The sequence below is a fragment of the Callospermophilus lateralis genome, chromosome 14 (genome assembly GCF_048772815.1).
Source record: "Callospermophilus lateralis isolate mCalLat2 chromosome 14, mCalLat2.hap1, whole genome shotgun sequence".
In the NCBI taxonomy this organism is placed as follows: Eukaryota; Metazoa; Chordata; class Mammalia; order Rodentia; family Sciuridae; genus Callospermophilus; species Callospermophilus lateralis.
Genome location: NC_135318.1, coordinates 79,146,674 through 79,162,447, shown reverse-complemented (window position 1 = coordinate 79,162,447; position 15,774 = coordinate 79,146,674). Strand labels below are relative to the sequence as shown.

The following is a 15,774-nucleotide window of genomic DNA, read 5'->3' as shown; positions in this document are numbered from 1 at the left end:
ACCTGTGCAGAGGTGACCCGCTGCACACTTGTAGTGCTTCCTGGCACACTGATACAAACTTTAACTGGAGGCCAAGGACACAAAGTTGGAAGTTTCCTTTAAAAGGCCAAATTACCTGGCTTTTCTAGAAAAGATCAGAAAGCTGTAGGACAGGGGATAGCCAGCTGCTCCAGAGCTTTTGGCTGGTGGGTCCAACCACTGGCTCCAAGTGCCAGCTGCTGTTTACCACCTAGGACTTCAGGGCGGGCTCCAACTGAGCAACCCTGAGCCCACAACCCGGCACAGACCAACAAGCCCCCAGACCCAGTCTCTGCCTCACAGGGCTGCAGGCTACCTGCCTCGGAATGCAGGCAGACTTCTGCCCAGAGGCCCATCTCCAGGAGACCTGTAAAAGTTTGCTGGGGTCTGGGGGTTCCCTGCTCCCTCGCAGTTACACCACGGGGATCACCCGGGAGTTCGAACAAATGCAGAAGCTCAGCCCCACCCCAGACCTCGATCTGCTCAGCAGTGCCTCCAAGTCTGAGAAGCACCCTACACCTCGGAGCCCTCCCGCGGGTAGATGAGGCTGTTGACCATGCCCAGGTTGTAGAAGGGGCTGCTGAAGGGGCTGCTCTGGCCCCCACCAGCGCTGGCCGGGAATGGGCTGTAGTAAGAAGATCGCTGGCTGCTGCCACTGCTGGTGCCCAGCGCTAAGGTGTCTGCAGAGGCCTCGGAGAGGGAGGTGGCCGGGAAGGCGCTGCTGGAGGGCAGCTGAGGGCCCTGGGCCCCCAGGTGGCGGCTGCCAGGGCCGGCGCGCTGGGCACTCCCACCGCTGCCGACGCTGAGACCGCTGAGGCTGCTGAAGAAGGCACCCAGGCAGGGGGCAGAGGCCAGCACCGGGCCACCTGGCGGGGATGCCGGGCTCTTGGCCCCCTCAGGCTCCGGAGACTGCGCTGGCCTTAGCACCGAGGAGGGGCCCTCTCCCTCCGGGGCGCCGCCCACTCGGGCCCCCAATCCCGAGGACAGCCCTTCTTCTGACTTGGAAGTCCCCGGTGGGGCCACCGCAGAGCTGCCGCTGGCCTCCGAGCGCCGCTTGCGCTTCCGACGGAAGTTTCCATTATCAAACATCTTCTCGCAGTTTGGATCCAGAGTCCAGTAATTACCTTTCCCTGGGAAAGAAGGACATGTTAGAGAAGAACCTGTTTATGCCTGTGCATAGTCATCCACGGTCCCCTCAGGTCCCAAGACCCCCAGGGCTGCCTACAACCCTGGAAGCGCCAAACCTCTTTATTCTGTTTTTTTTTTTTTCCTATACATATTTACCAACGATACAGTTTAATTTCTAAAAATGAGACAAGGTAAAAGTTACTACTAATAACTAATAATAAAGTAGCACAATTAAGGAAAATGTAACTGTGATAGAAATCATGTGATCTGGACATGCCCCTGTCTCCCCAGAGACTGGGGAAACTGAGGCAGGGGCATGGCAAATTCCAGACCAGCCTGGCAACTTGGCAAGACCTCATATAGATGTCAAAGTTGGAGATTGCAGGACTGAATTAGCTCAGCAGTAGAGTGCTTGCCTAGCAGGTGTGAGACCCTGGGTTCCATGCCTCCCCCAGACTTAGATTCCCAAAGTACTTATAATTAAATTGCCCAACACCTTCCCTTATTCTAGATCCAAAAAAGTGTGACCTTGCAAAATCATGGAACTCTGTTGCTACTTAAAACTTGGGCTTCTATTTTTTACAATGATAGGGATGAGAACAGCACCCATCTACCAGATTGAGGTTTAAATGACATCTCAAGCATGGTAGCTGGCACATGGCAAGCAGCGAAAATACAGTATTTATTGTAAAACTGTTATTCCCTAAAAGTATAAAACTCCCACCATTGAAAAAACTATCCTACTGGAAAAAAGCAGCCTGCAAATGAAGATAATTACTGTGCAATCTCCTCGGTATTAGCAGCTCATGGGATGGCACTCCTTTGGAGTCTGAGGAAATGCTGGCCATTGACCTCCATTCCTGTGGGGCAGCACACACCCCTGAAAATCTTCTAAGCCTTCTGTCCACATGGCAAACATGGACAAAGCTTGTCTGCTTAGAAAATGTCCCTTATGTTCTACAACCAAGGTGGGAAAGAGGGATATCTCATCCAATAGCCCTTTTCACTTCTAGAAAAAAGAACCTTTGATGTTTCAAAGTACTACCAAACATTTACCTTTAGTGAGAGTTTTACATGGAAAACCTTAGTACCTCCTCATAATTCTATGGAGACTCCTAATACAATTGTCCCCACTCTTCAGATGGGGAAAATGAGGTGTAGACTGGTCAGCAGCTTGCTGTATTCAAGAGCTACACAATCACTGCCATGATAGAGCCAGCATCTAGGCAGGCTGACTCCAGACCCAGAATTCTTTGTTAACCACTGTGTTAAGCTGCCTCCACAAACTAGCAGGCACTCACTCTTCCAAGCCCATGATCTTTGGTGAAGCATTTTCTGCAGATAATTGTAGGAAAAAGAAAGTTTTATATGACTACAGTTTAGGTAACAATACCTGCATCTATCAGGTGTATATATTGGACCAATTAGGTACCAACAGATTATTATTATTATGTGTGTGGGGGGGAGGTGGTTGCTGGGAATGGAACCCAGGGCCTCATGCATGCAGGCAAGTGCTTTACTACTGAACCACACCTTCAGCCCAAAATGTTTTGTTTTGCAAGTTCCAAGAGCTTTGATGACACTACCAATAACTTTAAATGTTTACGAAAGTTCAAGAGTTCATATAACTAACAAGATAATCTTGGGTAATTCAGAGGCCAAATCAGGAAGATGCATCTTTTAGAACTGTCTACTCTGTTCAATTCAGTACCCACCAGCCACAGTTGGCTATGGGCACTTGGAATTGAGATGTGGAATAAAATGCTCACAGGAATCTGAACATTTAGAACCAAGGAAATAATATAAAGAATGCACTAGTAATTTTTATAATTGAAACATTTTGGATACTTAAATAATATTAAAAATGTCACCAGACTCTGGACTTTTTGAATGTGACTTTGTACAGTATTCCTGTTGGAAAGTGCTGCTGCAGCATGGCTTCAGGAGGCTAGGGAAAATCCGAGCCTGAGCGCCATGCCTGAGAACACTTCTGTTTGACTAATATTGTTTCCCATGGCAGCTCCATCCTCTTCCCTTGTCCTGGGCTCCTTGGGAAAAACCTCAAGTTTCTCTCTTGTTTTTAAGCTACTTCTCTCCACCTCCCGCTCCTAGGCTAGGTAAGAAAAGGGCACTCAGCGCTGTAAGGTGGCCCTCCCTGCTCCAGGGGTTTTGGAGCTCAGAGCAGAAGAAAGTTGGGGACATTCTTTTTAAATTTCTAACTAGTTAAGGCATCAAAATCACAATTTGTAGGGTCATGAAAGCTGTCCCAGCTCTATCTAATGGTGCCGGAGCCACGGTGGTCAGGTCTTCTCTCTCAGGTGGCCACAGTGAGATTCGTAGGAATCGGATAGAGGAGGAAATGCGCCAGAGTCCGCCTCCTTTGTGAAAGCCGATGGGGATTCCAGCTTTCTCAACCACCTCCCCTTTCGGGTGAGTTTCCCGGCATTCCTACTCCCCATCGGCCTTCCTTGTAACTAGGCTACCCTTCAAAAGGGCCGATTAACACTGCCCAGGGGTGGCCTCTCGTTTGACACGAACTTTCCCCCTCTCCTCTATCTAACTGGACGTACGGAGGTAAGGGACGAGCTCCCCGCTCACCGGGTGCTCCCTCCAGACCTCTCTGACGTTTCTTTCTCCTCCGGTTCCCCTCACCCTGGTCAGTCAAGGTGGCTGCCCCTCCACCTGCGCCCGCCCTGGCTCGGAGGAGACCAGGCAGCCCCAGACCCTGCCCGGCTCCTGCCCGCGCCTGCCGACTGAGCCGCGAAGCACCTGCCTCGCCGCCCTCACCTGGGTCATCCTCGTCGCGGGGCACCTTCTTGAAGCAATCGTTGAGCGACAGGTTGTGGCGAATAGAGTTCTGCCAGCCGGCCTTGCTGCGCTGGTAGAAGGGGAAGCTGTCGGCCACGAACTGGTAGATGTGGCTGAGCGTGAGCTTGCGCTCGGGCGCGCTCTGGATGGCCATGGCGATGAGCGCTGAGTACGAGTAGGGCGGCCGCACCATCTTCATCAAGTCCTCGCGGCTGGCCATGGACAGCCAGCCCAGCTCTCCGGGCGCCGCGGACCCCGCGGGCGAGGCGGGCGCGGCGGGCGCGGGCTGCGCGAACGGCCGCTGGGCGCACGTGAAGGAGCCGGCTGCGGGTGGCGGCTGCAGGAAGGGCCCGGCTGCGGCCCCGGGAGGCGGCGGCGGCGGTGCGCCCAGGTAGGCGGCGGCCGCGGCGGCAGCGGCGGAGGACGGGCCGCCCACCCCGGGCCCATTGAGCCACAGGTAAGGGTTGGCGGCAGCGGCCGGCGGCGCGGCGTAGTCGGCCAGCGTGTAGGGCGCCCTGGAGGCCGGGGGCGCGCCCGGGGCGGCGGCGGCGGCGGGGGACAGGCTGGACTGCGAGTACACGCCGAAGTTGTCGCCGCAGTAGAGGGCCATGTCGGCGGCCGAGGGCGGGTGCGGCGCGGCCGCGGCGAGCGGGGAGCGCGGCTGGTCCCGCCGCTCGGTCGAGAGCATCCCTCTGTGGGCCACCCTGCGGCCCGCCTCGCCTGCGCTCGGCGCCGGCTCCCGGGCCGGGGTCCGGCAGGTGCGGGCGGAGCCCAGAGAGCAGCCGCTTATATCCGCGCGCCACCCCCGGGCCGCGGCCCGCTCTCCACGCCCCCGGCCCGCCCCACCTGCCGCGCCCCGCCCCGCCCCTCCCCGCGTGCGCTGGCCGAGCCACCGGGTTTAAGGTGAGCAATGCTTCGCGTTCTCTCAACCCGGCGACGAGATAAGAGCACAAATGTTAAAAAGAGGAGGTAACGCAAACTTATAAACCTCTTCGGGAAAGTCTGCACGTTAATTCGGGGGCCGCTCCGGCCACCTGCCCAGACCTCTTCGCTTCTTCTACCTCAAGCCCCAAACCTTTTGTGATCCAGGGCGATGCACGTTCGGCAATGCAGGTCGTCTCCCAAGCGCAAGCCGTAGAGGAAAATTTCAGCCCTTTTGGGGGTGCGGCGGGAGGTGTTCCCCGGCACCTAGGCGTGTCTGCTCTCCCTGGGGATTCTGTGATCAGAGCCACTGAAGTCGGGGTTCAGTTCTTCTAGCCAAACCCTGCGTTCCATCACTCCGGGAAGCACTTGCTCATCTTAGGTCCGGTTTGTTCAGACTTCTGCTGTAATTTCGTTACCTTTAAAATGGTGAACGTTTTCAAAGACCTTCAATTAAGTGGCTTCGGAATTAGCCTTTTAAAGCTAGTTTAAAGTCATTTAAGTTGTGAAAAATGTTCATTTTTTAAAAAGTCTAATCGGATTATATGACTTGCATTCCACTTATTCTAATCTGTGGCTCCCTGCCTAGAAAAAAACAAATGCAGTAAAATACTGTGGCGATCCCAAGTACCGCGCAATTATTATTTATTGGTTCAAAACAACAATAAGAAAATGGTCTCTTCCAATACAAAGTATTCCTAAATGTGCTCTTACGTCTGAAGGACACCCTGTCTCTAAGTAAAATCCTGAGTTCAATCTCCTGTACTCATCCCTCCGCCAAAAAAAAAAAAAAAAAAAAAAAATGCTGGAGGAGAGAAAGGAAAACGTTTTATTCTGCATATGCCAATTACAGGCTAACAGTTGGGAATATTTAATCGTTTGACACCCCCACCCACCCACCCATATAGCAGGGCATTTATTTTCATGATAAGTTTATTTATGTACTTTGGTACTTAAACAAAGAAATTGAGAGATATTTACTTAGCAAATTTTGGTGCTGAGTATGTAAATCTCACTTCAAATGTAACTAGTCATCTTTTTTGGAGCCAGAAACAATTTCTTTAAATCTTCTACCAAATACTGTGGAAAGGAATAGTGTTTGTCTACATCATATTTTGATTTAGATTTAAGGATCTAAATGTTTTCTTTCTTTTTTAAAAAATATATTTTTTAGTTGTAGATGGACACAATAACTTTATTTTTATATAGTGCTGAGGATGGAACCCAGTGACTCACACATGGAAGGCACACACTGTACCACTGAGTCACAATTTCAGCCCCTAAATGTTTTCTTAATGTAGATAAACAAATTTGTTGGATTTTGAGATTTCTTCTGGGATGTTAATAAGGAGTAAAACTATTTCCAAGAAATTGGAAAGAAATCCTTGATGTTATAGTGCCCCAATTTAATATCTGTTCTTAAATTGTAAAGTTCAAAGCTAAAAAGAGGAGGTCCAAAAGAAAAGTTGGCTGGATGGCAGAACATTACTAAAGTTTGAAGCCATCTCCCCTTTAGTAATTGGTGCCTTTAAGAATATAATATCTTTCTTTTCAACAAATTCATCACCCATACAGACTGCAGTTTTGAAGGTTTCCTTTAGGGTCTAATTCTTCACCCAGTAGCTCCAAATTATTCTGAATGAGGGACCATACTTGGAGATTATAGTTTATTGTTTTGATTAAAGGTTCTACTGAGTAGGATACTTTGTTTCCTAACTGTATCCTTTGCGGACTTTAGTTTTATTTAAAAAGGACAGAGCCACCTAGCGACCCTTTGCTTCTATTACAGCACACACCTGTAAGAGATGGGTGGGGGGCACCACCTCTAGGGAATTGGAAGTTACATTTCAATATTTTCAATTACATTTTAATTATATAAACATAAAACTAGTTTGGGTCATGGCCTGAGGTATTTAATGTCAACATTAAAATAATGCTTTGGGCCAGGCGTGCCAGGTGCCTGTAATCCTAGCTACTCAAGAGACTGAGGAAGGAGGGTGGTAAATTTGAGAGTAGGCAAGGCAATTCAGCAAGAACCTATCTCAAAATAAAAAAGGCTAGGGATGTAGCTCCAAGGTAGAGTGCTTGCCTAGCCTGTGCAAAGTGAATCCCTGGTCTCAACCCTTAGCACCACCTTAATAAATAGATAAATAAATCCCCATTTAAAAAAAAATGAACAAACTTTTTAAAAAATGTTTTTTAGTTGTTGATGGACCTTTTTATTTATGTTGTTTATTCATATGTGGTGTTGAGAATTGAACCCAGTGCCTCACACATGCCAGGCAAGCGCTCTCAGGCCCCCAATAAACAAACTTAAAAAACATTTGAGATACTTAAAAAAAAAAAAAAAAGATTAAAAAGTGCTTCAAATGCAAGTTCCCTGAAAGAATCTTTTGTTCAGTTTTGTTCCATTGCTTTTCACAAGATATATAATCAAGAAAATTGATGCATTTATATCAGTGAAAAATATGGACAGGCTATTACATGTTTGCATCACTGGAAAATAATTATTTAACCCACAGAAAACATCTCACTGATTTTCTGCTGCCATTGGGTCACATTCTAGCTGCATCTTTGAAATTGCTGAACAACAGTAAATTAAAAGGAATGTGGTAATTTTGAACAGACACTGTAATGGAATGTAAAATTGATCACACTTGTTAATCTGCAGTATCACAGAAAAGTCAGCATGTTAGGGTTTGCTAGCATTTCCCTGTATTTGCACAGCCAGATCCTTCCCAGCTCAGCATAGTGGTTTACCTCACAGCACCTAGGAAAACCCAGGAGCAAGAGGAAACCCACCCACCCATGTTTCCTCCCTGGTCTTCTTGGCACTACAGTTAGTGTGCTGATCCTACCTCTTCAGACTCACTGAAGAGTCTGTGCAGAATTAATTATGTCTTTTGTTTTCTCTCCCTCCCTCTCCCCCTCCCCCGCTTCCTTGAACCAGGGGACCTTAGTCACTGAGCCACATCCCAGCCCTTTTTATTCTCATTTAGAGATAGGGTCTCACCAAGTTGCTGAGACTAGCCTTGAATTTGTGATCCTACCTAGCCTCCCGAGTTGCTGGGATTGTAGGCTTCCACCACACCCAGTCCAAACACCCCTTTTTAAAAACATCCTCGTCTATGGCATCAGTGAACGACTACTTACCAATGCTACATTGGGACAAGAACAAACCCACTCAAGGGTGTGTAAATACATGTACACACAAAATAAGCAAAAACCCAGATGGGACTTGGGGAAAATTTCTAAAGCAAAGAAGGGTTGAAGCATTCCCCAGATTGGGGTGGAGGGAGCCCGACCCTGACAATACATTACAGACGCATCATGGAAGAGAGGCTTTGGACAATTCCTAAGTGTTTCGTAAGAGGTAAGGGAGTGTGGCATTTATGAAATAAGAAGCCAGAAGAGGAAGAGAATCAGGCGAACTCTGTCCCAAGTGGGGATGGGAAGGAGGCGAGCAGAGAACCTCAGGTCACTGTCATCTTAGAATCCAGCGTCAAGATCAAGTGGCCCTGACACACTCGGCTTTGTGTAAGTGGCACCCGAGGACAGAGGGGGCTGAGGCAGGGATGGACACATCCTGACCTGCTCCATGTTCTTCCAGCTCTGCCCACGTGGCTGGTTCTCACTTCAGGCACCTCACCCGCTGTGCCTCTGCCCTCCCCTCCAGTGGCACCTCACCCGCTGTGACTCACAGACAGAACTCAGAGGACCTTTCCTTTGCTCCTTAACAAACACTGATGGCTTCACTCAGCACTGAGGGAAGTGGAGGCAGCCCCTCTCCTGGGGACAGCTAGCTCCCCACCAGTGTGGGATTCGTCCTCTGCTCCAGGAATCCCTTTCGCTTCTGGGCCTCATGCTGACTGCAGCTGGGTGCCCAGTCAGCCAGCCTGGCAGCCACCAGGAAGCCAGGGAGGAAGAGGGGCTGTGACCACAGAGTGGGGCAAACCAAACCCGGGAGGGTCAGAGACCTGTGTGGCCACCGTGCACCAGTAGACCCAAGACCAGTCCCCTTCTTCCCCTTCAGTCAGGCCAGAAAGTCTAGCAAAAGGGCGTATCTAAAGGACATTAGAAGTCTAAAGTATCTGAGGACCCCCCGGAAGTTTCAGGTACTTAACCCAGAAAAATAAGAAGTGATCCGTGCTCCAGCACCTCCTCAACTGAGCCCCGCCTGAACTCCCAGCCCCTTCTTGCCCGTGGTGTACCCCTCCCAGCTTGTGGAACGCTCCCTGACCAGGCCCTAGCCCAAGAGCCCCTTTCTCTCCGTCCTGGGAAGGAACCCAGGGGGCTCTACCACTGAGCCCCATCCCCAGCCCTTTTTATTTTTTATTCAGAGAGAGGGTCTTGCTAAGTCACTTAGGGCCTCACTATATTGCTGGGGCTGGCCTTGAATTTTTGATCCTCCTGCCTCCGCCTCCAGAGTTGCTGGTATTGCAGGCATGGCTACCAGGCATGGCTGATTAGCCCCATTCTGGCGCTTTCTCAGCTAATTTCTCACACTTTTTTTTGTTGTTGTTGTTGTTGCTGCAGTTGAGCCTCCCAGCCTCCCTGTGTGTCCATAGCTCACCTGGGAAGATTCACCTGCAGGGACTCCCTGTCCAAGGTAGGTTTTGGCCCAGGAGTCTCCCCTGTGCCTTCCTGAGGGGTCTCACCAAAGGCTGGGGCATCCCTTGACTCCTCCCAGCTCAGGCTGGGGGGCTGCTGTCCTCCTGGCTCACCATCCATCCCCTGCCTGGGCATCTTCCTCTTCCCTCTTACTTTATTTGTTATTGTTGTGTGTGGTGCTGGGGCAGCCCAGAGCCTTGTGCTGCTAAGCACCCATTCCACCAGGAGCCCTGCCCAGCCCTCCTCCCTCTCTAAGGAGAGCTCCTCAGGTCCTCTGCAGTTGGCCTCCCTTCCTGCTTCCTCTTCCTCAGCCTTCGTCCTCTGTCCATGGTCTTTCTGTCCCTCAAGCCTGCCATCTTGCTGAATGGCCACCATCTACCTGATGCAGACCCTGGCCCCGTGGTTCAGCAACTCCTCTTGGGTCCAGCCACCCACTGCACCGCTCTCTCCAGGAAAGGGCGGTGTCACTTTGAAAGCTGGCAGTTTATGAGGCGTGCGAACCCCTGGCCCTGAGCACAGCACCCCACATGCATCCTCCTACCACCTCTTCAGCAGTCTACAGCAGAGGAAGTGAGATTCCACGTTCCACAAACAAAGCAGCAGGCCTGGAGAGGCCAAGTCACTTAACTCTCCCTAATCCGTGAGGGTGCACTGGGTTCCAGCGCAGGTGTCTGGCTGGCGAACCCAGGCTGGGGCCCAGCTGTCCACGCCTCTACTGTTATTCCCAGGACCTGGCCGATGCTGGACCCTAGTGAGTACGCAACTCTTGGTTATTTCCAGAATAAATTAAAAAGCATTAAATGGTATGAAACGAAACAAGTTGTCTCCTATCCCTTCTGTACCCCAGTCCCTCTCAGTAGCGGCCACTTGTCACCCATTTCTGGTGCTTTCTTGCAGACAGTGTTTTACAGGTACATATCTGCACAGTTACAAGTGTCAAAAATGTACAAGATGAGCCAGGTGCTGTGATGCACGCCTGTAATCCTAGCTATTCAGGAGGCTGAGGCAAGTTTAAGGCCAACCTGCCTCAAACTAAAATAAAAAGGCCTGGGAGGTGGCTCAGTGGTTGAGCCCCTTGTCTGTAATGCTCAGGTCCTGGGTTCAATCTCCAGTCCTGCAAACAAAATTTAAAAACATACAGGAAGAGTTACAAACTGCTCACCTGGCTCCATACTTCTCACTTTCTTGGATGTATTCTGGAGGGTTTTCAGAACAGCTTGAAGTCTGCCCCCCCCAACCCCCCGTGTTCCTTCTCATAGACTACCTTGGGAACCTGCTCGTGTGGTCACTTGCGGGTGGTTTGTAGCCAGTGGTGGAGTGCTCCTGAGTTCAAGCTCTGGTACCCTCCAAAAAGGGGGGGGGAATTGGAATGTAGATCAGTGGTTAAGCACCCCTGCGTTCAATTCCCAATAACAAAAAAAATCTTTAAATGAACACAATAAAGATTACTTGCCATAAATAGAAAGCAAAGCAACTTAAATGGATGATAACATGGATCATCATTTATTACTGATAAAATTGTTTCTTTATGTAATGATGGTGAATATTAATCCCACCTCCCAACCCTGCATGTGGTTCTGGGTCCTGGGGATGGAACCCAAGGGCTCTCCTGAACTAGCAGATGCTGTTGCATGGGGCTACTTCCCTGTCCCCAGACCTTATTTTATTTTGAGACAGAGTCTAATTACATTGCCCTGGGGGTGCTGGAACTTATGATCCTCCTGCCTCAGTCTCCCAAGTAGCTCAGCTGGTTTTTAAAGGATGAGTAGCATATTGCAGGTAATAGCAGACTCAGTTAACAAAGAACCAAACCGGAAAATAGCTTTTCCCTAGTGATGTTCAGTTCTATGATGCTTATTTTCAAATAAAGATTAAATTCCACATTAGTAAAATAAATTCAGTTTTTTGGGTGCTTTTTTAACCAGCATGAAGATTTGTAGCTCCTAAGTGTCTACATGGGAATGGAAAAAAGTTCAGTTGTCCCCTTTGATGGTTTGGCTTTTGTCCAATCCATCTTTGCTTCAAGAGCCTGCAGGGGGACTTGTCCTCCCCTGAGCCACTGGGGCCCTGGCACCCTGCATGCTCTCCCTAGGCCCCCTCCCAAGCCCTGTGAGTAAATGTATTCAGAAGCCACTTTCCTTTCTTGTATCAGCTGTGGGTCACCTGTGACCACAGGCTTCATCAGCCTGTCCTGGGATGAGCCAACTGCACAGTGCGGCTTCGTCTGCTCCTGACCCCCAAGATCCATCAAGTCTCTGTGTGAGCATCAGAGTGTCTGACTGGCTTCCTGCACCCCTTCTTAAGAACCTTCCAGCTGAACCCAATTCATTCTTTTTTTCTTCCCTCCTTCTTTTTTTCTATAATATTTTTTAGTTGCAGATGGATACAATACTTTTGTTTTATTTATTTATTTTTTTTGTGTGGTGCTGAGGATGGACCCGAGGCCTCATAGTGCCAGGCAAGTGCTCCACTACTAGCCCCAGCCTCTTTTTTCCCTTCTACTGTTCAGTGTTTAATTTCTTAACCACTTTCCACTTTGGTTCCCTTCAAGTGAAGGTTCACTGAAAGAACCCTACACATGGGCAGTACTTTCTCCAAGAATATCCCTTTCTTTCTTTCCTTCCAGTACTGGGATTGAACCCGGGGCACTACACCACTGAGCTACATCCCCAGTCCTTTCTATTTTTTGTTTTAAGACTGGGTCCTGCACATTTGCTGAGGGTCTTGCTAAGCTTCTGAGGCTGGCCTCAAATTTGCAATCCTCTTGCCTCAGCCTCCAGAGTCACTGGGATTATAGGCATGTGCCTGACTACTCCTACTATTACTTTTCCTCATCGCTTTCTCCTCCTTCTCTTCCTCTTCTCCTCCTCCTCCCTTCTTTGTCCTCCTCCTTCTTTCTTCCTCCCCCTCCTCCACCACCACCTCCTCCTCTTTCTTCTTCTGGACATGTAGTAATAAGGCTTTCAGCAACAATGAGCAGGTTTTCAAGACAGAGACAGCATGAAGCACTAAGAATTTACTGCAGGCTTCCCAAATGTAAACCTGCGGAACCTGCCAAGCCTTGCTCTTTGCTTAGGGGAGTGAAGGAGCTCCACACAGCAGGGTGCAGAGCCCGCACTCCTGGTCACGGGACAGACACTGCGGATGAGTCCCCATAGCACAGGTGGCCTTGAGCCAGCCCCTCTGCCAGGCTACTCGGGGTTCCCAGGTGCCAGGTGCTAGCAGGGGCAGAAGAATGGCCACCACCACCCCCTCTTACCTGGGGTGGCCCTGGGTGGCCCGTGGCCTGTCCTTCTGCAGGAGGCTCCCCGAAGCCGCCTGATCCACTCTTCCCGTCTGCTCTCACAGACTTAGGGCCTCACTAAATCGCCCAGGCTGGCTTTGAACTCAGGATCTTCCAGCCTCAGCCTCCCGAGCAGCTGGGATTACAGGTGTGTGCCACCACCCCCCACAGATGTTTTTCTATGATGATGACTATGATAATGATGAAATTGGTGATGACAGTGGCGATAATGTGCCACCACATCTGGCTTTCAGAAGCTCTAAATAATGCTTGGGGATGAGGCCCCAAACTCAACAGCGTCAGAACTGCTGACTGGGGGAGTTGGAGGTCACAAAGTGCACTGGCTGGGGGCCGAGCTTAGGCTAAAACTTGCACTTAGCCTATGCAAGGGTTTAATTTCAACACCAAAAGAAATGTAGCCTGAGGCATCCACTTGGGGGGTTCAGGCTCTCTGACCCTGGGTGGAGACAGCTCCTCAGTAGGAATGGGAGGGGCAGGCTGGGAAATGCCTTAGGCAGCTCCTGCAGGCCCCGCCTGGCTGGGCGGGGCCAACCAAGTGGCCCTGGAGTCAGGAAGAGCCAGAGTCCAGGTTAAAAGACAAAATAATTGAGCAAGTAAACCATTCCTGTGTTAATGGGAACAGGCTGATTTGGATTGGAGAGACCCCGGAAGACAAGATCACGCTGAGTTCTCTCGTGAGGCAGCCTCCCAGGAACCCACCAGTTCTCTGTTGCTGTCTCTCACCTGTCCTGGGCCCACCCCAGAGGCTAGTACCCCATCTCCTCTGTCCTACCCATGGGAAAGGGAGGTGGGTGGGGCAAGGAGAGAACAAGTCATTCCTCTGACAGGTGGTGCCGTAAACTGCCCTGAATTCCACTGGACCCTGGTCTCGTGACCCCTCCCGGTTGGGAGGGCAGCTGGGCGGAGTGGTCTTCAGCTGGCTGGGCTGTGCCCTGGGGAGACACTGTGGTGGGCAGAGGCTGGCTGTCACAAGACAATCAGAGGACACTGGTGCTCCTGGCAGTGTGTGTGCCTTCCCTCCTCTGAGCGCCCTGCTGGACGGCCTGTCCTCGGCTCCACAGTGGCAGCTCTGCGTACACAGGGTTTCCTCCAGGTCTCTTGTTGGTCAGTGACATGAGGTGACTCAGGACTAGGAAAAGACAAGACAGGTGACACTGCTCGCCCCCGGGGGTCTTGAGAGTTCTGCTTGGCTGGCCGGGACCTTGACAGCCTCCCCAGCCTGGCACCTGAGTCCTCAGAAGGGCAGTCGTGCTCCCTCCCTGCTCTTGCCCTCCTGCATGGCTGAGGGCTCCTGAGTCTGTGTTCACTGCAGGGCTCAGTGGGTAGCTAGCCACACCTGCTGGGCAGCACCGGGTGCGGACTTTGGAAGGCAGGGGCTGTGCCTATTCGCTCACCTCCAGCTGGGCATAGGGGAGAGTAGATCCTTAGTGACCTTTAGAGGGCAGGGCTGTGCCCATTCGCTCACTTCCAGATGGGCACAGCACAGAGTAGGTCCTCGGTGATCTTTCTTCCCAGGAGCAAATGCACAGGAGTGAGGAAGGTGGAGGAGAGAACGGGCAGGCAGAGGCAGAAGCCCTCTTACATAACCTGGGGGATAGGCTGCCACTTGGGGAAGGTGGGCCAGAACTGGCCAGGCCAGTGGGAAGCCCAGAAGCTCCACACATGGCTGGGAATGAGAAAGGAATGCCTCCAGGGGCAGAGGGGTGCTAGGGACATGCCTGCCTCACTCTGGTGCCGGGGCTCAGGCCCCTGTCCCTTTTGAGGTGGCCCGAGGATGATTGCTGAATTCACAAAACGTCACACGTTGGCTCCTGGCCTCCTCTGTGAGATAACATTATTGGTTCCATGACTTCGTTCATTTTCTGAAGTGAAGTCCTCGTCAGAGACCTTTGCAGAGTATTTGCTACTCATCTAAAAGGGGAGATTTATATTAAGAGTGGTGGGACAATAAAGGTGATCAGGATGCCATGGCTCCTTCTTGTCAGTGTGTGTGTGTGTATGGCTGGGGACGGTCCACCCAGGGCCTTGCGCATGACAGGCACATACCCATCCCCACAGCATACTTTCTGATGTTACTGTTGGCATTTGACAGGTGTCCTGGTCAATGGGGTATGCAGCATTTTGAATAACAAAATTAAACTGCTGAAGCACCCTTTCATTTTGGAGGGCTGCGAGCTGCGTTATATAGAATACATCTGCTTATCTCTTGCTGACCAGAGCTTTGCCTGTGTTCACTTTGGAACATCAAAGCACTTTACAGTAGAGCATCTCCCTGCCCCTTGTGCAGCTCTCAAGTGACCTCAGCTTCAGGAAGGTGAAAGGAAGGAGGAAGGAAACCAGAGTGGGTGGCCAGCTGGCGGTCCTCAGCCTGCTCCCCTGCGTTGTCAGGCCCTGTGGGCGCTGCAGAAGCCGAGAGCAAGCTGTGCTTGTGGCTTGTACTGCCGGCCAGCATCCATTTCTACTGTCACGTCCTCGACAGAGAACTTGGAGGGAAGACATCTTAAACCTGACTTGTCTGTTCATCATGTCGGGGCTGCCTCAGTTCTGTTTGCAGAGAGGCAAGTCTTTAGAAGAGTACTAAGTGCGGCCAATTTCAAGCAGGCAGAGTTGCCCTGCTGACCCTGCAGGAGTGCATGCCGGCCGCTGGGGCCAGTTCAGGGGTGGACGTAAGGCCAACAGTGTGAGGCCTCATGTCTCTGAGGTTGCATTGGAGCCATCTGTCCCTGGCAGCTTTGCACATCTGCAGAGGAAACTGCAGTAGGGCTGGGCTTGGCCGTGAGGAGGCTTGGAGTGGACACTTCTGACTGGCTCTCCACTGAGAGCAGCCTGGACGTCTGCTCAGCACCTTTGTTAGGTGCATTTTCTTCCTGAGCCAGGAGAGACACTCCTCCAGGAGAGATACTCCTCTGGAGGGAGTGTGGAGGCTGTGCTCCAGGAGCTGGCTTTGGATCACCTGAGAAGCCCCGGTTCTCACTGACCTGGCT

General features: G+C 51.1%; 2 protein-coding genes across 2 annotated transcripts in view; one reads left to right on the top strand and one right to left on the bottom strand.

Annotated features, from left to right (window-relative positions):
- Positions 1-531: 531 nt before the first annotated feature.
- Foxi3 (forkhead box I3) lies at positions 532-4,564 on the bottom strand. The gene is made up of 2 exons (XM_077105148.1): positions 3,934-4,564; positions 532-1,148 (listed from the first exon to the last, which is right to left on the bottom strand). The coding sequence occupies exons 1-2, from the start codon at positions 4,562-4,564 to the stop codon at positions 532-534; spliced, it is 1,248 nt and encodes a 415-aa protein (XP_076961263.1).
- The window catches only part of Spmip9 (sperm microtubule inner protein 9), a 46,792-nt gene continuing 35,580 nt past the window's right edge, over positions 4,563-15,774 (top strand). Inside the window, exon 1 of the mRNA XM_077105163.1 lies at positions 4,563-4,712. Coding sequence (XP_076961278.1) covers positions 4,563-4,712 — 150 coding nt within the window. The remainder of the gene's footprint in view (positions 4,713-15,774) is intronic.

Bases quoted from the DNA above. Each gene is read 5' to 3' on its own strand.
- Foxi3 (XM_077105148.1), bottom strand. From the start codon at position 4,564: ATGGCCCTCTACTGCGGCGACAACTTCGGCGTGTACTCGCAGTCCAGC. The intron at 1,149-3,933 runs GTGAGGGCGGCG...CTTCTTTCCCAG, and splicing joins CCGCGACGAGGATGACCCAG to GGAAAGGTAATTACTGGACT.